This window comes from Belonocnema kinseyi, chromosome 6 (assembly GCF_010883055.1).
Source record: "Belonocnema kinseyi isolate 2016_QV_RU_SX_M_011 chromosome 6, B_treatae_v1, whole genome shotgun sequence".
Classification (NCBI taxonomy): domain Eukaryota; kingdom Metazoa; phylum Arthropoda; class Insecta; order Hymenoptera; family Cynipidae; genus Belonocnema; species Belonocnema kinseyi.
Window position 1 is genome coordinate 149,794,045 of NC_046662.1, and position 25,557 is coordinate 149,819,601.

The 25,557-nt window shown below is 35.4% G+C and overlaps 2 protein-coding genes across 3 annotated transcripts in view; one reads left to right on the forward strand and one right to left on the reverse strand.

The window, feature by feature from the left end:
- The window catches only part of LOC117174501 (cytochrome c oxidase assembly factor 6 homolog), a 15,706-nt gene extending 12,355 nt beyond the window's left edge, over positions 1–3,351 (forward strand). The window contains exon 3 of the mRNA XM_033363673.1: positions 3,142–3,351. Within this exon, the coding sequence (XP_033219564.1) occupies positions 3,142–3,240 (99 nt within the window). The 3' untranslated portion in view covers positions 3,241–3,351. The remainder of the gene's footprint in view (positions 1–3,141) is intronic.
- Positions 3,336–25,557, reverse strand: part of LOC117174498 — a 141,237-nt gene continuing 119,015 nt past the window's right edge. The window contains exon 3 of one of the 2 annotated variants that reach the window (XM_033363667.1): positions 3,336–3,987. In XM_033363667.1, coding sequence (XP_033219558.1) covers positions 3,465–3,987 — 523 coding nt within the window. In that variant the 3' untranslated portion in view covers positions 3,336–3,464. The remainder of the gene's footprint in view (positions 3,988–25,557) is intronic. The other variant, XM_033363668.1, reaches the window with a different exon arrangement.

The window sequence follows — 25,557 nt, forward strand, 5'->3', positions numbered from 1 at the left end:
AAGCATCGCTCTTCATCTATTGGATGCCTGCCCGCGGTTGGTCTTAGTGTCGCCTCTCTTTCTTTGTTGCCGGCTTGTTCTATCTGTGGTAGAGTAGGCGTTTCGCTTACATAGCCCCTTTTACGGAGTAGTTCAGCATGGTTTCGCAGACGCTACTGCGAAAAGTGCGATAGCTCCGGGTGTTTCTCGCACCACAGAGCATGCAGCCGTGCCATGTAACCCCGTTCACGGGCCACACTCGCATCGTAGCAGTCTAGCAAGTCGTGATTCAGTCGCTCCGTCCACCCAAAGGTCACGAGATCCCGCCGATCCATCGCTAGGGAAAGGGGTTCGTCCATCCTTGTAGAGCCCCGCATGCAAGGATAAGGCTGATTACTCTGAGAGGTCACCTGGTATCCCAGAGTCACCGTTCTAGACACCTCACCCAGGTGCCATTCAGCTTTCGGCACGGTTTTCACACCTCCGCTTGGGGGTTAATTGCTTCGGGACCACCCCTGGACAATTGTCCGCGACTGCCTATTTATTTTTGTAACCATATTCAGCAGAAACCCTTGGTACAGGGACCCTCTATCCGCAACCCGAGGACGCGTTCGGTGGCTTTGTCATAGGCCCTTCGGTTTGATTCTAGAGGAATCAATATATATATATATATATATATATACACACACACACACACACAAGTTATTGGTTTCGTATCTAAAGGATGACCGCACAGTGGAAAAAATGATTTTTTAGTTAAAAATAACATACAGCCCACTAATACTCAACAATTTGGACAAAAAATTTTGAAAAAACCTAATCAGAGTTCTACGAAAGTTATCGAGCCTGATTTTTGAGTTAGGTTTTCAATTTTTTTATAAATAAAAAAATATTACGAAAAAATAGCTACTTTTTCTATTTGACGTTTCCGGTGCTCGTCAATAACAGAAAAATGCTTGAAATCGATTTAGTTGCATAGAGTTACATTAGTTAAGGATATTCCAATATTAGGCAATATACAAAAAAATTTTGTATGAACAAATTTTTTCTATGATTTTCCATAAATATACGTTTTTTTCATGTTTATATTGCAAGAGATTTGAATGAAAACAATATTATATAAAAAGTTTCTCATATGATTATAATTGTTTATATTATAAATAAAGTTAATGTACAAATGCAGTAATCAGCCATTTTTCGACAGAAATATTCGTTGTTGTCGATGTAAATTTTGTTATTTAAGAAATTTGTGATAATTTTAGCCAAATTCATCATTTATTCATTAATCTTATAATTTTAGCCAAATTCAACATTTGTTCATTAATCTTATAATTTTGTGAACAAATTTAATAAACAAATGCTTTATTCGGACATTTGTCGTCAGAAAAATTCGGTTTTTCCAATGCCAGTCTTCTTAGTTGGGAACTTTATTAGAATTTCAGCAACATTCATAATAAGTTGATAAATTTTATGATTTCTTCAAACAAATTTAATCAACAAATGCATTAATCAGGTATTTGTCTGCAAAAAAAACTCGTTTTTAGAAAAAAATGTACATAGAAAAAAAAACCGAATTTTTTTGTCGAAAAATGCCTCATTACTGCATTTATTCATTAAATTTGTTTATAATATAAAGAATTATAATTTTAAGAGAAATATTTTTTAATATTATATAATTTCCATTCAAATTTCTTGCAATATGACTAAAAAAACGTATAATTATAGAAAGTCATAGGAAAATTTTTTCCAACAAATAATTTGTTTATAAACTATTTTGTTGTTAAATATATAATATTGGAACATCCTTAGCTAATGTTACTCTATGAAACTTAGGCGGTTTCAACACTTTGCCTGTTATTGAAGAGCACCGGAAAACGTCAAATAGATAAAATGGCCATTTTTTCGGCATGTTTGTTTATTTATAAAAAATTGAAAACCTAATTAAAAAATCAGGCTCAACAACTCCCTTAGAAATCTTAACAGCTTTTTTTTCTTTTGTTTAAATTGGTCAATATTTGTGGGCTGTACGTTATTTTGAACCAAAAACGTCATTTTTTACAACTGTGGACCGGGATTGTGAAAATGAGGTCATATGAACTCCCATCTAACACAACGCTGCTGAAGGTTGGTTGAACCACTCAGAATAAAACACTAACCAGCTATGACTCTTGGTTGAAACTAATTGCCCCCCCCCCCCCCCCCCCCCCCCCCCCCCCCCGCCCAAACCCTCATTAATAAAAGTTTCGTGTGTCACTGCGGTAGGGATTTAATTTGTTAGTTAAAAAAGGCAAGGCTGATGTGTAAACCGTATGTTCTACGTTTAGATCGTAAAAATAAATTTGGAAATGAGCAAATTCAGTTTTTTTTAAAGAATGCGCATTTTTTTAAAAGACAAAATGAAACTACGCCTGTTTTATCATCAGTGTATGTTATGAATTGTAATAATATACATTCATGGAAAGAATATAAAAGTTGAGACACAAATTCTAGTGCGAAGCACGAGATACGTGATGAGAATGTATTCGTTAAAACCGAAGGAGCTTTGACAAAAAAGAAGTCACTAACACGATATTACTGTTGTCGATGTTTTGACCTTTAGTTTAAAAAAATCTGCACAAGTGTAAGGAATATACAAAGACCGAGCGCGGAGCGCGAGATAAATATATTATCGAGCGTGAAGCGCGAGAATCAACAGTGTGCTTTTTTTTTTTAAACTCTCAGGATTAAATATAATCGAGTCGCGGTACTGCGAACATTTAGAGCAGGTTCGCTCTCAATAATGAGAACACATGAGGGGACCCCACTCCTGCGACTATTTACTATGTTCATTTCTGTGTAGATGATACGTGATGAGCCCCCTGTCATCCCAATTTCGGTTAGGTTGACAGGGGACTCATCCACAATGACGTTACTAATTTTCTTTTTCGACTGCAGAATGTATGTTATTGCTCATAAATCCAGCTGGCGCTCTCATAGGACATTTACTGGTACTTCGTACCTAAAACTTTGTCCCACGAAAATTCATTGAGGCTTGGGGGGGGGGGGGGGGGGGGGGGGCGATCGAGCCTATCGATGCATGAAAAGCAATGTCCTCTACACAGCATTTTTTCTTTCTCTTAGATTAGTGGTTATAATTATTAATTTATTTTGAATATATTGCAGGTAAAACATTTTGATAGAAAGCGAGAATATTTAAAATTCAAAGAAAGAATAGAAAAGGATGGATATACTCCAGAATTCCCAAAGAAACAAAATACCTAATTCTACAAGTATAATGATCTAGTATGTGATGTTAATTATTATGATCGTCAATATATTTTCTGTAATCATAGTAAAAATAATTAAAACACGTTAGAAACGATGAAACTGGTATATTTGATTACTTCATTCAAATACGAGTTTTTCACTCATCCCTCGTTATAATATAGAAAACTGTAACAGGAACGTTATTTCTGTGCCTTTATGCCACGGAAGTTTGTATTATACTACAAACGGTCATATAACATTTTTTTTTTTTTTACAGCATTACACATATCAGTATATTTTTTTAAAATCTCATCATATTCTGTGGATTTCAGATCCTCATATTCCTTTTTAAAATTTGATTTTCTCTGAATTTCACAATCAATTTCATGAATCTTTGTGTCTAAGTTCATGCTTAAAGTTTTAAGAGCATTAATGCATGCAGGTGATTCTAAAAACATTCTTAATTTGCAGGATAATTTACTGATATTAGTTTGTGTTTCTGTGAATTGGACTTGTAGCAATATATCTTCCGTGTTTTTAAATTGAGTTTCATTTAATTTGCCTTTGACATGCGGCCAGCCAATCAATAATTTGCAGATCATCATCAAGTGTTTCTCGTACATTATATAGATTTCATTGATTTTCTTTTTCCAATTTAAAAGTTGAAGTTCATTTTTCTGACAACATATTTGACGGAAATGTTTGTTCAGCTTGTCTAAATTCTTTGGCACATCTTTCAAGTTGCCGCCCAAATCACTGTACCTGCAAACAATTAAAATACTTGAAAATGAATATCCCTATACTAATACCAATATTGCCTTACAATATTTCTGAGGCCGGATGATGTGACAATTAAATTCCATTTTTCTTTCGAAGTCTTTATGTGCAGTTAACGATACTGACATTTTTTAGATATTTTCCTTTTTGTGCATTTAACTCTCATCGTACCGTGGTGCGAATGTGCACCAGTAAAATTTTCAAGTTGCGAGCATTTTACGTATTCTTTTTCCCGAGGTATACTACCATTATAACAAATATGTGGGCACTTGCATGTTCAATAAAAGTAAGTAAATTTAATTATTATTACAATACTAACAGATTGTAATATATTTATTGAATTAAATTGCAAAGAAAACAGATTTTTGCACGAGATCACCATCATAAATAATTTTCATACTGATGAAATTTGTGTACATTATCCTAATGTATTTTCAGTCATAATCTATTGACAATGATTATTTATTAATTAATATTTCAGAATGAGTGCCCTAGCCTGTAATCTGCGAAGTGCAAAAGAAGTAGCAGCGGCTTTGTTGGAATACTTTTAAGGTTAAAGTGCCATCGTTTGAGAATTAAGTTTGAAAACATATACTTTAACGGTTAAAATGCGAGTCGTTTAACTAAGAATCGTTTCAACGATAAGCGAATCTACTTTAACGCGTATACGGGTTAAAATGGGAAGTACTCTTACCGTAAAATAATTTACGAGCATTTATTCGTGCAAGGTTGCATGTATCTGAATGAAATCATGAATGTGTGCGCATGCGTGGAATCGCATTACCGCGCTTTAAAAATGCAATCGTTTACCCATTAAAGTGCATACTTTTAGCGTTAATGTAAGAATCGTTCCACGGTAAAAGTGATCGTCTTCTAAATATGAAAAGGCGTATTAGTTTACAGATTGTTTACAACAAATAAATGGTTTTACTGTATTTTACTTATGTTTAATATATTCACTTATGAGGAATGGGAAAAATACTAGGATTCGATCACATTCATATTCTTTTTCCCTTTAAATACAAAGTTTAAACTAATAAATCGCGTTAGTTTTGTTGGATTTTGTTGGAATACAAAAAAATATGATTTTTCTTGTAGAAAAAAAACCTTTCTTAAAAAAACAATTGGTTTATAACAATTTTTTGTATAACAATGCATTTTTTTGTCAATTCAAATGGTCGCGCTGTATTCTACGGGAAATTTCACCCTAACATCATGTATCTTTCTAACGTTTTAAACATTTTTTAATCGCTAAATCAGCTGCTAAAGTTGTGATATCCCAATTTGCACCAGTTTACGAAAAATCCGTGACAAATTTCGGGATTTTCAGTTGCTAGCATTTGAAAAGTTACATTTAAGGCTGCTTTAAGGCTCTAACCATAAAATTCAATTACATTTTCAATTAAATTTTATTTAAGTATTTACTTATGAAAACCAGGCAATTTAATCTAACAGTGTAAACTTAATTTATAAATTGGTGTGATTCTCTAATTTATATGGGGCGAAAGTGTGATAAATTATAACGAGAAATAGTACAGTCAAATTAGTCTTTCTGCTAGAACAAATAAATAGTAGCAATTATTCTGCATTACTGTTCAGAAAGATCTCCTAATGAAATTCGGAAACACTCCGAGCTACAATATCTGTTTAATTTTTGTTATTAACAGAAAATAACATACTTTAAGACGTTAGTGTGGATTGTTAATTTTGGTGAAGAAATACAGAAAAATGGTTAAAAAGTAAATTGTAAAGAATAAAATAAGCTTCAAAATTACCATAGAAATAACTCAAATATAAATGTTAGTAAAATTGCTGTAAACACTTCCATTTATAACAATGAATTGTTATAAAAAATAATTTGTTCTAAACTTAACGTTGTATGAAAAATCTGAAAAAGAAAATGAAACCATGTACTAAAGCGGATTTAAATTATGTTTACAGCCATTTCGTATTTACAATTATTTAGTAGCGAAAAAATATTGTTTAAACAATTTTCATAAACAATATTCCATAACAGCGCTAAATAATAATAGAAATGTTAAAAAAAAGTTAAACACAATGTTCAGCTCAAGACTTATCAAACCTTTATTCGTTTTTTCATTGAACTATTGTTTAACATTTAATTTAAGCGTTTATTACTCAAGAAATAATGTTTGTGCATTTAATAATGTTATTAAAAAAATGTTAATGTATAAATTCGACAAGAGTAAAGTCTGACATGTCAGATACAAAATCAGACTAAGAACAATGAAATATCTTTATTAGTTTCAGAGTTAGAACTTCGTTTGCTCAGTCGTGCACGACACTGTTGAAATAACGAGCGAACCGCTGCTGGGGGAACTCCTTGCTCGACTCATGGGACTCGAGGCGGAACCCTATCAACAGCAGCTACTCTAGTTGAAAATCTTGCAGTTAAACAAATAGAACTTCAAAACCAATCAAGATTTTTTATGGTACTAGGTCCCGTTTTGTAACTGATACTTCAGACTTTATTTTCTGACTTATTAATTAACGTATCTTTATATTCAATTATGTTTAATTGTTTATAAACACAATAATATTTTTTAGAGTTCCACTTCAGCTTACAGAAGATAAGGAAAAATAAGTGACATTTGCGTGGTTAAACTTGATGAGTACGGCAACAAAATAATGTTTATAATAATTTTTTGGCTTATTTAGAACTTTGAGCATAAAGAAATGATTTCTAATACCGTAGACCAGTGGTCGGCAAACTTTTTGCGCACTTTTCAGGTAAGGGCAGGTTTGACGCAAGAAATTTTTTTCGCCTGTCGTGCTTTGTTCGTCAACGCTACGTTTTTCCTGAGATTGGTTGGTTTTCCTCGACAGGGGTTCATTGTTAGACGGGATACTCAATGTGAATAAAAAGTTACATACGAATTTTGTTTTAAATTCTCATATTAGCGACTTATAAGCCTGGAATTCGAAATCTGTGACTTTTTTGCAATTAAATACATCTAAACTAGTAATTGGGAAGTTAAAAATCAATGATTTAATGGAATATAATGAAAACCCAATTTTGAACTAAAAGTGTTATAATGCATTGATTTTTAGGATTCCAAGACGCTTTTAGATTCCTTTTGATCGCAAGAATTCACAGATTTTGAATTTCAAGGTTTCAGGAAGTTAATTTTGAAATTGAGAATTTTTTTGTTTTTAATTTTAATCCCCGTTACCCGAATTGCTTAATAATGGAAGCCTCCATGGCGAGTTGGACCTTCTTGGTGACAGCAGGTACTGCCACGAGATTTTGACCATTGAGTTTAAGGGTTCAATAGTAGTTTATTTTGGGGCTTATTCTATTCTTTAAATTTCTTTCTGGAAAGTAACAAATTGCTCCTGGTTGGTGACATCTGACATGCTTTGTGCCGCTCCGTATTTATCGGTGGTTAATTATATTACCTGGCAATCTGAAAACGTTGTTTAGATTTGGTGAACTACTATTGGTGTCTTAGTTTTTGTTGAAATGCTTGAAGTCTGCTTTTTTGATAAGAAAAAACGTTATTTTAAATGTTTTGTGGGTGGACACATGTGCTGACCAAGGTCTGTGTCGTTTGCCGTGAAGCGATAACGAGAGGGGCGGACTTAATTGCTTGTGGCAAGTGTATGATTCTGTGTCGTTTGAATTACCTAAACTTCCCTATCAAGGATGTTCAAGATATTGAAAACATGCAAAAATTTTGGAATCGTTCTAAATGCACCTTGACCATTATAAATGACAGCTCTCAGCGCAGAAAACTATCAGAACCACCTGTTGGAGAAAACAACGCAGGACCATCTACAGCTACTTTGGACCCTGTTCTTGAAACTGCGATTCTCATGGCGATGGCAAAAGAACAAGTCGAATTAATAAAATCTCTAATAAGGTTGGTGCTTTTGAATCCAAGCAAATGGCCTGTAATCTATCTTTCGATGGATCAACTCGGGGAATTAAAGAGGACATAAAAAAATCTTTTCGCATAACTGTGTTGGAGGAAACCACCTACAAATTTTACTGATATTATCGACCTTTAAGGCCCTATACTATCCGTGGAAAAAGAGAATTAATTGTTGAAGTCTCAAGTTTTGTCCTTAACCAAAATGTCTCACATCCTGGAACAAGACTTTTTTAATGCGACTCTAGATATCCAAGGCTTTAGGATCGAGTAATGATCACTTTTTATCAGAGTCTCTCGCTAAAACAAATCGACTCATTTTTAGCGCAGCCTTTAAACTTAGACGGCAGAAGAGAATCTAATACCTGTAGAGTGCAGGGGCAAGTGTCGTCTGTCGCAAGGAAGATGGGGTATCAACAGTTTTTTGGCTCACATCAATGACATTGATGTTTTTCGGTAAGCTGAATTTAAAAGGATACCAGAGTAAAAGGACATCACAGCTGGTTCTTCACTTAGTATTTATTATTCTTTTTATGTATGTTTATGATTTTTCTTTTATTTTGGGTTTGTTTCTTAAAGTAGATTTACAGATAGCATAATAACAGATCTGGCACATATCGAATTTCCATACAATGAATGTTATCCTCATAGAATCTTAAGCTTTGGGTTTTGTGCAAATGAAATAATTTACCACACATACATTACTTAGCTACTTGTCTGTACTTTAAAAATACTTGTGTATGATTACTTGGAATGAGTAAGAGGAGTTGCAGGTGGTTTTCGATGATGACTCAGGCGTGACGAAACAATAGGGTTTTGGTGAGGCGCTGTAAGCACGACGGCGTTACCACGTCGTGCAGCAGTGGGGCACCGATGCCAACTGAAGCCGACAGCACTGATGGGATTATTTCGTGCTGTAGAATGAGTCTGCCTGTGAGATTGAAAGTTCTTCTAAATTAGTGGCGCTGTCGTTGGAGGTCGCTAACAGTCTCTTTGATTCGACAAAGAACTATTAGATAGAGAGAGATAGAGAGGAAGGGGGAGATGGGTGGAGAAAGAAAGCAAGAGTAAAAAGGGAGTTCCGATCGACTTCAGGCATCGGGTTATAAAACAGCGTCGCATGCATTGTGCGATTATGCAGTTATTTTCCGCACATCGTCAGCTACGAAACCGGCACAGTCTACACAGCGAAGTGTGTGACTTTAAGAATCTGCTATGTAAATGCTCAATCTCCCTTGGCACACTGTCACGAATTTCAACTCTTTTACAACGCTCGCGATTACCACATTATTGATGTTTTTTAGACGTGGTCAACACATTTCACCCATGATGCTTAGTTTCCCTTGACAGTTATATGTTATTTAGTAGAGAGAAGAGATGAGCGGAAAGGGGGCGAAGTCGGCTTAAATGTGCATAACAGCCTTAGGGGAGTCGTGGTGGAAGTCAGCGCGTGTGCTAATTATTATACTGACGTTTTTCTGTTAATTGAAGCCTATTGTGCAAGCTTCAGGTTTATATTTCGTTCAACATAACACCACTCATCACAAAGATCGATCAAGTACTCGCATTGACCTTATGATAGTTCATGATCTAGAAGCTCGACTCCTAAGCTTAAAAACCCATGGCATTACTTTTAAATCACGATCTTATTAATATTGATTACAAATACAATTGTGCGCTTAATGACCCACGATTGGGAAATGCCCCTTCGCATGGTTGATATTAATAGAAAAATTAATTTCTTTTGCTCCTATATAATTTCAGCGTTAGATAGGTTTGCGCCTCTACGTATTCGTCACAAATATAACAAATCTGCACCTTGGATTACTTCTAAAAGTAAAAATCTCATGAAGGAACGGAATAACACGCGCCGACTATTAAAGGGAAGAAAAAACCCACATATTCAAGCAGAATTTTGCAAACTAAGGAACCCAGTGCAGATAAAAACTAAAGAATTTTTTAATAATACAATTCTAATGCTATTGAAACAGAAATAACAACGAAAATATTTGGCACCTGTTGAGACGATTATTCATTACCTCGCCTAAGCACGAATCGGCTGTTAATTATTTTTCTCCCAAGTAACAACTTGAAGTCTTTCTAACTCTACTACCTAGTTATCTCCTATTACCATCTTCTATTAATTTTGTAAGCTTAACTTTTAAAGATAATGATTTATTTTTTTCAGACATAACACCTGAAGTTTTCTAGAGAAGTTTATGGAATTCAAGTCGAATGCTCTTGGATCTGGTGGGATTTCCATTAAAATGATTCGACCTGCTCTTCCAGTAATTTTTTCAATTCTACTGCATATTTATAACTTCCTTACAACTTAGGATTTTTCAGAATTTTTGGAAAAACCCATTATTCACCCAATTCCTAAGATTGCTAGTCACGTCTCCTCGGCAGATTTTAGACCGATCTCAATTTTATGTGCAGTAGAAAAACCATTAGAAAAGATAGTCCATATGTAGCTTACAAAGTATCTAGATACCAATAAGTTGACTGATCCTTTAAAATCGGGCTTTCGGTCGAGGTGCAGCACAGTAATGGCTTCTCTAAAGGTGACCACTGACTTGAAAACCGCAATTTATAAGAAGGATAGAACAACAGTAGTTTTATTTGATTTTTCCAAAGCGGTTGCTTCAGTTAATCACGAACTTCTTTTACGCAAACTTAGAACGTTTGATCTATCCAGTACTTCAATTGCCTGGTTCAAATCATACTTAACAAATCGATCCCTACAAGTAGTTAATAGCAAAGGGGAACGGTCTGAATGGGCTAAGATTAAAAGTGGACTCCGAGAGGGCTCTATTTTAGCACACCTTTTTAATTTATACACATCGGGCTAAAATGCAGAAATAAATCACTGCAAATACCATAAGTATGAGGACGATTTTAAAGTGTATCCTTCGGGCCCAATCGCCTCCGGTAAAGGTATGCTGGAATTAGTCCAGGAGTATATCGCCTTAGTGTTACAATGGGCTCAGAATTATGTGCTGGCACTGAATTCGACCACGACTAAAGCAATTATTATCAAGCCGACTTCCTCCCCGCCCTTAAAAACTTTAAGGACCTTCCCTTCATACAAATATGATGGCCTTGAAATTGAATTGGTTGAAGTTGTAAGGGATTTGGGTCATATGCTTAACCGCACTCTTTCCTGGAATGAGCAGGTAGTTAACATTTTGATAAAGGTTTCCACGGTGATACAGCAGCTTTAAGGAAAGAAGGAATCCTTGCCAACGGCTACAAGGATTCTTCTGGTAAAGAGTCGAATTCTCCCGTATTTTGATTATGGGAGTATTTTATACGATGACACTACAGAGCAACTTAATTTGAAATTCGAGCGAGTACTAAATGCATTCATTCGCTACATTTATGAATTGCCAAAATATGAATACATAACTCCATATCGCTTAATGGCTGGACTTCTGAATGTTGCCAAGAGAAGACCATTTTTTATGGGCAACTTACTTTTGAATCTTTTTAACAGTCAGAAGCCACAGTATCTTTTAAATGTATATATAATCCGAGATAACAATTAAGCCACTCAGTCTAGGCTTCGTCAAAGAAAAATGGTCCTCACAGTTCCGATACATAGAATCTGTAAACTAGAAAGATCCTTCATGCACATGCCGTTTATAATGGCATGTGCTCTTCTTGAAAATCGTGGTTCGTACACTTGCTAACTGTTTTCAATACAATTACTTATTCATTTCGAACCGACTCCCGAATCTTATAATTGATTCAAGTAATATTTCAACCATTTTTTTGTAGAAACTTCAAAGAAAAACTATTTTAATTTACATCATATATAGTTACTACTTCATGTTCGCAATAAAATATTGGCCCACCTAAATTCGGCGCACGAAAATAAATAAAAATGAAGTTCGGTTCACCGACATTCGGTAGGTTTGGCACAAATAAATTATGTGGCCTTACTTCGTACTTTATTGTAAATCAGAAATGCCCAACTCAGGGAAATTCCCTGCTAGAACAGATGTTTCGGCATGAACCGAGTACCCTACCATTTCTCCTGGAGAGCAGTGGCGGTGGTAGAGGCGTCGCCTCTGTGATGTCATGCCTCTTCAGGCCTCATCGTAGATAGGAACTATGCATATGTTAAGGTGCTGGGGGGAATCTGTTTATCGTAAAATGTTCACTTCATTCAAATTTCAACAATTAAAAAAATAAAAAATTATGAAAAAACATTCAACAAATTATTTTTCACAAGAGCCATTTGTGGACATTAATCCTGACATCGTAAAATGACCTAAGCTATGTTTGAAAAAGATTTTTACCTTATTCGAGAAACTGTAAATAAAAGTAGCGAAATGTGCTAAATTAAAAGGGATTAAAATTTATCTATTTCTGAGCTACATTGTGGTATCCAAAAGTATTCAGAAAAATATTGTCGCCGCTGAGTACAAAAAGGGATTTAAATACGATATAACTTTTACTGCTTTGGCGATTCAAAACGGGAAGACAAAAAGAGATTCAGAAGTATGTAATCTTTATCACGTTACCGCTGTATATGAATGAACAATACTTTTTACTGCAAGCCTACTTACCGGGAGTGTTTTCGCTCCCTTGCACTATGCCAATTTATCAGTTACCTGTTTGTAACTTTCCTACTTCGACCATAAGAATTCTAAGAATCCTAATGGGTGCTAGTCCAAAAAATCAAAAGTTTTCGAGATGGGTGGGGCTTAACGCGAAAAATATGACCACAATCGAATCTAATGTTCCGCTTGAAACTTGAAGATGTGGTGCAGATTTTTTAATAAACTGTGATCAGCACAATCACTGACAATACGAGAAACACTGGTAAGACCAGTCCAGCTACTGAGGGCGACAAAATGGCGCTGTCCTGGTAATAATAGGTGGAATCACGGCGCTGTCCTGGAAATGTAAATACTGTTCGAAATATTAAAAGTGGAAGATAGTTCAGTCAATGAATACAAGACTGTAGATCAGTCCAATTATTAAAGGAAAAGCCAGTCCAGCTACTAAAGGCAATGTAATGGGACTGCCCTGGCAATGTGAAGATTTTTCAAAACAATCAAGGCAAAATACATTCTGGACTACCAAAGATATTTTTAAGTCCAGATAATTAAGGCAAGTCTATAGGTCAGTCCAACCAACAAAGACAAGATATGATATAAGTCCAGTCGGTTGAGACAAGACTATAAATCATTCTAGCCAACAAAGGCAAGACATGTTATTAGTTCAGTCGGTTAAGACAAGACTATAAATTAGTTCAACCAAAAAAGACTAAGACATGTTATTAGTACAGTCGGTTAAGACAAGACTATAAATCAGTCCAACCAACAAAGGCAAGACATGTTATTAGTCCAGCCGGGTAAGACAACACTGGATCAGGCAAACCAACAATGGCAAGATATGTTATTAGTCATAAGATGCTCACTCGCATTGTCATTTGTTTCTGAATTTCATGCAGTTATGAAACGTAAGACGATCACTCATATTGCAATTTGTTTCTGAAATTCGCTGTTTCCACTTTTTCATTATTTGTATTCATCAGAAAATTCTTAGTTTCATTTGTTCTCAATCCTTAATATAGACCCCTTCCGAATAGATACATCGTACGACAGCTTGACTACTTCGGAATAGATACATCGTACAATAAATACATGCAACTACATCGCATATGTTAAACTGTGGATGTACACGTAAGTTTTTATGTTTTCATAATACTTGCCAAATTAAAACTAACATGGCAAGACTAAATATAATGCAATGCTATGTATATGATGTTCGATTAGAACCTCGCGCAATTGTGCGTATTTCTGAAGAACTGGAGGCGCAAAAGTGTCAGATCGCAATTCTTCGTTGTGGCAATCTCAATCATCCTCCTCCAGAGATACGAGATAATACTCGTACATGTGTAAATTGCAATCGAAGTATTAACGCGAAAATGCGTGAAGTCGAACAGAATGAAGAATATTTCAGACTAAATGTAAATAATCATAAGATGCATGGTTCTTGCATATTTTGCAATCCGTTGGAAAGTTTTGTAAGATTTTCTGTCGAGTGTCGGGTTAATATTCTTATTATAAAAAATATATACGTCCTCGAATCAGATCGCTGCTGTTTTCAACATTTAGACACTAAAGGCTTTATACCGCACATTTTATTGGACGGTTTACAATTCGTAAATAGGCCTTATCCTTTATTCGACACAAAACTGCAGAATTCCTTGCAGAATTCACGTCAATTAGCCAGAATTGATGAGCGTGATTTTGACAATGAAGAAAGCTTTTCAGAAGATCAATTCAGAGCCATAAGTCCAATAACACGTGATCAGTTTAGAGAGCTGTACACATACTGTGATCCTGTACTTGAATCTTGCAGTAACGTTCGTTATGTGAGAAAAAAGGATCTCCTAACATTTTTATGTAAAATGCCTCAAATTAAACGCAAATACAAGAAAGCAATACATACAAAGACATGTGACGGATTTTGCAAATGGGTTCTGTAACACTAACCTTAATGATCCTGCTGCAATTGCATACATCGACTTCATCGACTTCAGAGCACTAAGACAGTCATACTTAATATATAAGGGACGTCATTTAATTGAGCTAGCCCTTGTTGTAGCCCCAGATGATTACATACTAGATATCCATGGCCCTTATTTTTCGCCCTTCTACAGCCAGTTCAACGACAACTTGATACTCAAGCTGTAAATGACTAGATTAATTACAAAGACAAGGTGGCTAGTAGAGGCACGCAATGATCGTATAAAATCCGTTTTTAAATTCTTGGAAGGAACTATATCCATGAACCACCAACATCGGAGATTTTTACCGAATTGCCGACGCGATTCTCGAAAAATATCGAGAGCCAATCGTTTTGGAGGGAGAAACCACTGAAGTAGCGAAAAGAATGTTAAAAAAGTCTCGTACACCTAATGCTATTCAAGCTACAGTTGAAATAGACAACCTTCACACGACTAACGCACAGTAGATTCAATTAAACGCAAATCATATACCCTACTATCGAACCTATCTTAGGGTATTATTGCACATTTAAAGCTGGAGATAGAACCCTTGGTTCATGTACCAACATTGCGAGCATAATATGGTATTTATGGTATGCACGACATCAGCAACAGCGGATTAAATATCCCACGACAGAATTGCTTGAAAATGTCATTGATGCAGGTCACAGACATTAACAAGCCATCAGAGAAGCCTGCTTGCATAAAAACCCAGCGTAGACAAGCTTGCCTTAACTGACTGAACTAATAACATGTCTTGCTTTTGTTGGTTGGACTGATTTATAGTGTTGCCTTAACCGACTGAACTAATAACATGTCTTGTCTTTGTTGGACTGATTTATAGTCTCGCCTTAACCGACTGAACTAATAACATGTCTTGCCTTTGTTGGTTGGACTGACCTATGGTCTTGTCTTAATTATCTGGACTACAAAATATTTTTGGTAGTCCAGAATGTCTTTTGCCTTGATTATTTAAAAAAACCTTCACATTGCCAGGGTGTTCCCATTACATTGCCTTTAGTAGCTGGACTGGCTTTTAGTTTGATATTTTGACTGATCTATAGTCTGGTATTCATTAACTGAACTGTGTTCCACCTTTAATATTTCGAACAATATTTACATTTCTAGGAAAGCGCCATGATTTCGCCTATTATTACCAGGACAACGCCATTTTGTTGCCCTTATTAGCTGGACTGGTCTTACCAGTGTTTCTAGTATTGTCTGTGATTGAGCTGATCACAGTTTATTGAAAAATCTGCACCGTATCTTCAAGTTTCAAGCGGGACATTAGATTCGAGTGTGGTTATACTTTTCGTGTTCAGCCCCACCTATCTCAAAAACTTTTGATTTTTTGGACTAGTAACCAGTAGGATTTTTTGATCAGGAGTCTCTGAACTATATTATATTTGCAATTTCAGCCAATTTGAACTAGGCCGGATTTTAATGTAAATTGTGCGGGATCCTTTAGATAACAAGTTTTATAATCCAAGGTTATCAAAATTAACATCCAAATAGTACGGCTTAACATCTAAAGATTGCTGTCTCAATTTTTGAAGTTAAAGATTATAAACTGTATAATCCATATTTCTCAGTGTGATGATATTTAGATCAACATCGGAAGGTACAATTTTTCACTTTTGCTTTTACGAATCTCCCAAGCCAGAGATGAAAAAATGAATTATTGGGCGAGATTATGCGCCGGAAATTTTTGGATTATGCGACATTCGGCGATGAACTAAGAAGAATTAATAACTACAAGTATTATGTGCAAGCTTCAAAGTAACTTATTTTTGTCATAGCGAAAAGTATCATTATATGTATATATGCACATGTATATTTCTTCTCATATTTTATTTCTATAACTTATCTAGCTTGTGCACAATGCTAGTACCTTGTTAGCCAAAACTGTGATATTCCAATCTTCAGTAATGTAAGCAAAAAAAACTTTGTAAAATTGTCTTTTCAATTACATGCATTAAAAATAAATGTGAACATACTGAAATGAAAAAGTTAAAATCCTAGTTACTATCACAATTTTTTAGTGAAAAGTTAGTCGCCCCCCAGCACCACAACAGATAGTTCCTATCTACGGTGAGGCCTGCAGCAGCGTGACGTCGTTACATGGGCGACGCCTCTACCACCACCACTGTACTCCAGGGGAAATGGTAGCGGTCTCGTTTCCTGCCGAAACATCTGTTCTCGCAGGGAATTTCCCGGGGATGAGCCTGTCTTTGTTATAAATAAAAGTGCCCGTCCAGATTATAACTCTTGATATATTTTGTATTGCATAAAATCTTTGAATTCTCTGAAGTCATCTGAAAACATGGAATTTCTTTTAAACTATTTCGAAATTCATTTACTATGGTCGACGGAGAATTCCTGCAGAAGGCTTTGAATACGATATTTTTTCGAATTTATATTTGAAAAAGAAAAATGTGTACACACTTCAAACTCCTATTTCTTTTGCGCCTATCCTCCCGTCTTTAATTGATGTCGCACTCCTTCAAAATCATGTAAATAAATAAGCTGAGCGATTTATGTTTTTTTTCATAAAAATGAAAAGAAAACAGTGCTACTATTGGTGTATTCTGCCTACATATAAGAAAACCACTGTGAAAAATGCAGGAAATTTTTTTATTTCTATACCCAAAGCTTAGGACTGAAAAAAGGATACATAATCGGCGTGACATGTACCCTACAGCATCTTTAATGCGTTATATTGTTGTTTAACACTTTTGTTAAATTATATATAATAATTGTTATATTTCATTGAGTGCAAAACGTATCCCATTTACTTTTTCGCTTTTACTCCTCAAGCATCAGTAACTGTTGCGTCGAAACACAGTTTAGAATTTAAGCTTTCATGCTCGATTCAAACAATGAAGTGTAACTCTGTCTGCCGGAAGTTGGAAGAGAAAAGAGGTCGGCGAAGAGTAGGAGCAAACATGTGAAGGCGTGGGGACCGATGTTGTTGCCGCACCGAATCTTCGTTTTCAGACAATACAGTACTCGTTGGGTGGTCGTTCGCGATCGAGCTAGAGAACATCGATAATCGCAATCCACAATCATGTTAATTCATCAATGTAATTCTCCTTGTATTAACTTTCAATAATCGGGGGTTTTTTTATGCAGCAATGGCTTTTTCCCTTAAAACGTGTTTCATTTAAAATTCCTTTGCAGCGAACGATAGGGGATAAGGGATGTTCTTCCTTAATATTAACGGAGATCTTGGGGTGGAAGTGAAACGAAAAAAATTAATTTAATCATAAATAAGTCGCTGAACCACCTAAGGCTAGGCGATTCAACGTACTGTAACGTTGAAATTGGAACACTTCGGAAAAAAATTATTCATCGTAAGTGTATTACTTTTGGCAAATTATTCGAACTGGCTTTAAAGTATTTAGGTTTTGAAGGCGTGTGACGCTACGCAGCGTTTTTCAATCTATGAGGGCGCTACATGATTCGTTTAAAAAATTGGCATTTTCGGTTGGCATTTCTTCACTTTTTAATAAATGAATAAACAAACAAAATTAGGTTTTAATATCACATTTAAATTGTATATGAGTCCAGGTTTATACAAACTTAAAAACAAGGCAACCAAAATTTTTGTAATTCTTCAGAATTCTGTCGATTTATTAGAATTTACCTCTTATATTTTTTGAACCGTTGAAGCCACTATTCGCGAGTGGAGCATTAACCACTTATTCCACCGAGGCCACAGCAGAAAGTTTCTCGCTTCTCCTATATTCAAAGGATGACGCGGGTTTGTATCTTTGTAACCTGTAAATTTCTAGTGATTAATTCTAATCTGAAAACATTCGCCTAATATGTATATAATTTAGAGTATTAATGTTAGCTTGTCGACCCGCGTTATTAATTAAGGGGTGAGTCTGGTCTAGCTGATCTAAAAACTCGACTTTTTTTGCTAAAAAAACTTCCTATACATGTGGAGAACACATTTCCAAAGTTAGAGCATCTAATTCCTCCTTGCAATATAGTTATGAGGTGCACGCCAAAGGGGCTCTTGGAATATGAGAATCTATTTAGAATAAAATGTTATGATTATATCTTAGAATCTAAGCACGAGAATGCGTGAGATCTAGCACAGAGTGTTTATAAAAGCTATATACGAAGTGTAAATTAAACGTGACTGACACCAAGAATTTTTTTACTTTAAGTTTGAATACGTCTCTCTAGGCTGGTATGGTTAGTTAGTTGTTCGATAGCTCTCAAACAGTATAGACCTCTGAAGAAAAGAATAATTGCTGTGAATAAACTGTGTGTCTTATTTCATTACCTGAATCCCATATAACTAATAGGTTTAGGCCCAAACACATTTAAAAATATTATTGTTTTAAGTTCTTAATAGTTCTGAAACACATAGTGGAACATTAGTAGTAAAACTTTAAACAAAAGTGAAGTGACAATACAGTGACAGTATAGTGAGAATAAATGATACAAATAGGAAAACTGGAAGAAACATTACACCGTTTAATGGAAAAAAATATAGCATATGGAAAATGAGAATTCGAGTGTTAATTGAGGAAGAAGATGCATTATAAGTGCTTGATAGTGAACGACAGAGTATAATGACTGATGAATGGAAAAGAAGGAAAGAGTAGCAAAAGGTGCAATTATTTAACATTTGAGTGATTCAACACATAGATTTGCCACAAGCATTGATACCACCCGAAGTATATTAAGTAAAATAGATTCATTGTACGAGAGGAAGAGCTTGGCGACTCAACTGGCTGTAGAGGAGAGATTAATTATTATTAAATTTAAAGAAGATATTCCCCCCACGAAGCATTTGATGCTTTTCGATGAAATGATATTTGAACTTGAAGCAGCTGGAGAAACGCTAAAAGAAACAAGTAGAGTAGCAGGATTACTCCTGACAATGCCAACAACCTACGATACAGATGTTACAGCAATTCAGACAATAGCTGAAGATAAATTAACTTGAGTATTTGTTAAAACAAAGCTGCTAGACTACGTGATAAAATTAAGAAATTAAAGAAACGACACGAGCGGTAAAGTTTAATAAACAGAGATTTAACCACAGGATAAATGACAGAAACAAAACAAGGGAACTGGAAAGAAATTCAAAAATCATCGACCAAACTTTAAAAGTAAACCGTTTAATAAATTCACTCAAGGATTCAAAAATCAGCATTCTCAGAGGAATCAAAATTTCAAGAAATATCATTTCAATAATTCCAATAATTTCTCTAAAATCTGTGAACACTGCGAATGACGAAACCACGAAAAGAAGAACTGTTACTATTACAAGAAAATTACGCAAAATCGGGAAGACCGTCAACGAGTAATCCAAACTGTTCAAATGGAAAACACTGAGGGTGGCTTTGCATTCATGGGTAGAGTCGGACTGTCATAAAAGAATTCATTTAATAGAAAAAATAAGCTGACATTCCTAATTAACTCAGGAGCAGCCGACCATCTAATTAACCAAGAGGATGCCTTTTCAGATGCAAGTGATTTGCCAGTAGCGGTGAAGATTACTGTCGCAAAGAAAAACGAGGCAATACTGGCAACAAAAAGAGGAATCATAAATGTGAATAGAGATCAAGGATTTTCTGGAATCTTGGAGAACGTGCTCTACGCCCCCGAGGCCCCTTACAATTTACTGTGAGTACGAAGAATTCAGCAGGCTGGTATGAGAGTTATTTTTTATGAAGATGGGATAACCAACATTGAAAAAGATAACAAAATCATCGCAACGGGTAAGTCAGTGAACAATTTGATAAGCGTTGATTTATTTGTATAATATAAAATGTGTAGTAATACAATTGCAAATTTAAACACATAAACTTTGGCACGAACATTTGGGTCATATGAGCAAGTCAAAATTCTTATAAATTAAAAGAAATAATATGTATATAGATAACAATGAATTAGAAACTATAAATCCCACAAATGAAATCTGTGAAGCTTGCATTTATGGCAAACAAGCGCGCCTTAGCTTTTATAATGAAAGAAATAGATCAAATGTAACAAGGCCCTTATTCATCATTCATTCAGATGTATGTGGGTCAATCACACCTTTCACAATCGATGAGAAAACATACTTTGTGACGTTTATAGACGAATTTACGCATTACATTGTTGTTTATTTACTTAGTCATTAATCCGATGTTTTTAAAATGTTTAAAGATTTTGTTTAGAAAAGTGAAGAACATTTTAATTTAAAATTAGGGGACTTATATTGTGATAATGGGAAAAAATATGCGGATATCGTAAAAGAAGTCCAGGCGAATGTCAAGCTAGATGATCATGCCGTTTTGGTCAAGAACATCAGGCAGACAAAATCTGGTAATGTGCTCATAGAGCTCAAAGCCACAAAGGAGGACAGAGAGCGGTTTGGAATCGCTCTTTCAGGGGCTCTTGGAGAGAACGGTGATGTTCATCACCTCGTCCCAAGAGGGAAACTGATGGTATACGACCTCGTAGAGACAACCGAGGTGGTAGAAATTGAGGAGACTCTCAAGGCGTTCCTAGGGGAGCACATTAGTGCTCCTCCGATGATCAACTTGACAAAAAGGAGCGGGGATGTGTTGAGCTTCGTTGAGCTGGTTGCAGTCCCTGACAGAAAGCTTGAGCTGGCGGGCCGACTTAAGGTCGGATGGGTATACTGCTGGGTGAAGGCGCACAGTGCCGAAGCCCGGAGTTGCCGTTGCCACATTCCCGGGCACATTGCTCGGGTATGTACCCATAAGCCATAAGGCGGCGCATTGCTTGGAGAAGGTGGCACTGCGAAAGCCTAATACAGCAAAAAGAAATTCTTAAAGGTTTTCCGAATGGAGTGAGCCGCGAGAATTTTAAAAGTAGATGTCGGCTTTCGACATAATGCGTCCGTGAAGTAATGCGAAAGCGGTTTCCGGGGTCGCTGGTAGACGCGCGAGGAGGGGTTTTAGTCGGTAAAAATCCGACACTACCCAGTCTTAAGCTGGGTGTATATTGAAGTTTTTCCATTTACACAAAAAAAAAACTAAAGTCCTTCAAGTAAGCAAGGCCCCTTACGAACTAAGGCATCATAAAAAGGCTAGACTCGATCATTTAAAGATTTTCGGGAGTACTGTTTATGTTCTCAATAAAAACAAAAAAGGCAAGATTGACAGACGTTCATTCAAGGAGACACTTGTAGCATATGAGGTAAATGGTTAGGAAATACTGAATACAGAAACGAATAATTTTATTATTTCTCGCTATGTAATTTTTGATGAAATAAATTTCAAATTTTCCCGCCATCCTGTAAATATTGATGGAATTAAAATATAAAATTCCAATATTGAAAGACAAAACATTGAGATCGATAATTTCGAAAATTCTAGTGTCATTAAAAGACAAAAACTACAAATTGATAAAAATTCAGAAACAAATAAAGAGTAAGAGAGTAAAATCAACAAATCTGATATTATAATAGACGAAGTTAATAAAACATCGTTTACAGACGAAACAAACTCTCAGGAAGGCCAAAAAGATAGTGGGTTGCGACGAAGCGCACGTATTAAAAACATGCCTGACATATTTGACAATGAAGAGCATTGTAATGAAATAAGTGTACAGTCAGTTGTTTCTGACATTCCCAAAACTTGCAAAAAAATAAAAGATCGAGATGATAGGTTTGAGTAGTGTAGGTTGTCAGTGGGTATTTGTAATTAAAAATGACATTGATGAGAATCCAACTAAATATAAAGCGAGGATAGTAGCCAAAGGTTTTAGTCAACAATATCTCTCTGATTACAATGAAACGTTTGCACCAGTAGCGAGAATCACTACGATTCGATTTCTTTTCGCTTTTGCTAATCAGAACAATCTGCTAATTCACCAAATGAATGTGAAAACAGCTTTTCTAAATGATCCATTAAAAGAGGAAATTTTTATGCAAATACCTGAAGGTATAAAAGCCGATAAAAATCGTATATGTAAACCAAATAAAGCAATATATGGTTTGAAACAATCTGCTCGATGTTGGTTTCAACAGTTTCATAAGGTGCTCAAAAGGCAAGACTCTAAAAATTCCTCAGTAGACCATTGCTTGTGTTTTTTGGATACAGATGATATAAATAGAAATATTTATTTCATTTTGTACGTTGATGATATTTTGATAGTTACGTTTGAACAAAGTATTATGTCGAATTTCAAACGATATTTAATGAATCAATTCTCGATGGAAGATATGAACGAAGCAAAGTTTTTCTTAGGAATAGATATTGAGAACAATATTATTACTTTAGATCAAAGCGCATACCTTCAGAGAGTTCTAAAAAGGTTCGAGATGAGAGATTGCCACGGAGTTAGTACTCCTTTACCTGTTAAATTAGATTATGCTGCGTTAGATTCAGAGGTGACTTGTAAAGCAACATGTAAAAATCTGATAGGATCCCTAATGCTTGAAAAGGCTTTTAGGATATGTTAAAGGATCGCTGAAACTAAAATTAATTTATGAAAAGGTTGATTATAAAGAAATACTAGTTGGCTATGAAGATACCGATTGGGAATGTAATTAACTTCATGGTAAAAGTACAACTGACTTTTTATTTCGATTATTTAATGAAAATTACGATATCTTAGAATACTAAAAGGCAAAATTTAGTAGCTACATCTTCTACAGAAGCCGAATATATGGCACTGTATGAAGGCGTAAAACAAGCGTCTTTTAAGTAGTATTAATGTAGAGATTATAACTCCCCTAGTTATTCGTGAAGATAATAATGGGTGTATCACAATAGCTAAAAATCCCACAGATCATAAATAATCCAAACATATCGATGTAAAGTATTACTTTACTAGAGAATAGGTTGAACAAAAGCTAATAACCTTGAAATATATTTCAACAGGTGAACGACTAGCGGATGTCTTCACAAAGCCGCTACAAGCAGTGCAGTTCTTGAAAATCCGGAAACAAATGGGACTTATCCCAATGCGCGTAACAGTAGTCTATATTCCCCGAACTAAACAAAAAGAACAAAATTCAGATATTAATGATAATTATTATTTTTGGGTGGGAGTGTTAGAATATGAGCAAAAATAATCCAGTAATATAAGAATCTAGTTAGAATAAAATGTTATGATTATATGTACGCATCTAAGAACGAGATTGCGTGAGGTCTGGCACAGTGTTTCTAAAGACTATATACGAAGTGTAAATTAAACGTAACTGAGAAAAAGAACCTTTTTACTTAAAGTTTGAATACATCTCTCTAGGCTGGTCTGGTTAGTTAGATCTTCGGCAGCTCTCAAAGAGTATAGACCTCTGAATAAAAGAATAATTTCTGTGTATACATTTGGTGTCTTATTGCATGACCTGAACTTATTGAATTCTCTGGATTCTTGAACTCTTGACAATCCACTCAATTCTTTTAATTGTGTGCAAATCGTTTGAATATAAGTTGAATTATTTTGAATTCCTCTAAAACAATTGAATTATCTTTGTTTCTTAAACCCTTTCATATAGCAGAATGCCAAGACTGCGGGTTGTAATCCCTATAAGGCTCGTTCCAGTCCCAATTAAGGAATTAGTCATTGACATTAGTGATGTAATGACATCTCAGTTTTATACTTGCATGTAACAAAAATTACCAAATAATTTCTTCTAGGTGCATTTTTAACTGCGAACGCACTCCATATGAAGAAATGTTGGCGACGCTTTCAACAATACCATTTAAGTTACTATAATTAGTTTATAATTAGTTAGAAAATTGTAAGGGCGGTAGGGGGTTAAGAGCCAACCTACTCGTTTGGGGTGGTTTCACCCTTCGTCACACAGGGGTTTTATTTGCTGCTGTTGTCACACGGGTGGCTCGTTTGTGTCTGGTTTTTTTTTATATTAGAAGCTTTAAAAAAATCTGGAAAAATTCATGCGCATTCCTCGGAGTTCCTACTACATGTTCCCATTGGTTTTAGAATTAAATATGTAATTTCTTTTCAGAATATTAATCTAAATATACACAAAAACTTGATAAAATGGAAATTAAGTTAACAAATTCATATTTTTGCAGTAAATAAATATTAAGAAACTCTTTAGGCGTTTAAAGATCAAATCATGACCTGTAAGAAAAATATAGCCCGATGCCTTCCAGTTCCAAAAAATATATTTATTTGCACACTTGAAAATATGGCAATTTTTTTGTAATTCATGCATATAATAAATGAATTAAAAATCCACCTTAAAAAAAATCAATATTCAGTTATTATATAAGCATCCAACTTTCATAACAAACTTGGTTAAAAAGTGTTAAAAAATTATACGAGGGTAAATAATTCAAGCAGCGCAATCTTTACAGAAGTTGGTGCGATGTTTTTTTATCATCCTTAGATAGGCATATGGCACACCTTTTTCTTTTTTCAAACTTCGTAGATATACATGTGCAAATGAGGATTCATCCAAATCGCCGAAAAACACTAGCTCGTTCACACAGGTGGAATGTTAAAAGCACAAGTTTAATTTCAAATTTTTCTTCCTCGGAAACACAATGATCAATTAAAGCGTCCCTTTGCAGGGCAGTCCCCATTACCAAGAAGTTTTTTTAAGGAGGGGGGTCAAACCTCAACATCAGTGGCGTTCGGAAATATTTAAGCGGGAAAATTTGACAGAGTCGTAAACGACCCACATGGGTGGCGAAGGGTTAATGGACGAAGAACGAGATAACGGCCTTTGATATCGGACTTCCGAATTTCCAATGTCTTCATAACCTTCAGGAACCACGAGATGAGTGGTAAAGGAGTATTCCTTTGATGATTTTGTCAAATGAGACCCTCGGCCTGAATTTTAACATCAGAAGTCAGGGCATCATTAGGGCTTAATTCAAGTAGAGACGGTTTCATTTTTCGCATGCCACGACGGTGTTATTTCCACCTTAGTATACCGTGACCTCATTTTATATCAACAAGTTCCCAGCGATAAGTGCAGAGTCTGTCAAGCCAAACGCTCAGAGGGAGTTAGAGTTAATTGTCCAAAACGAGAAGTGCCAAATTTTCTGGAAGTACGATTTTTGGACACCAGTCCTCGCTGCACACGCGCGGCCTGACATTCTCCAAGACATCGAGAAACAAACTATATTCGTGATCCAATTCTCGGCTCTAGGCGACTATGAAATCGCTGTCAAGGAGAAG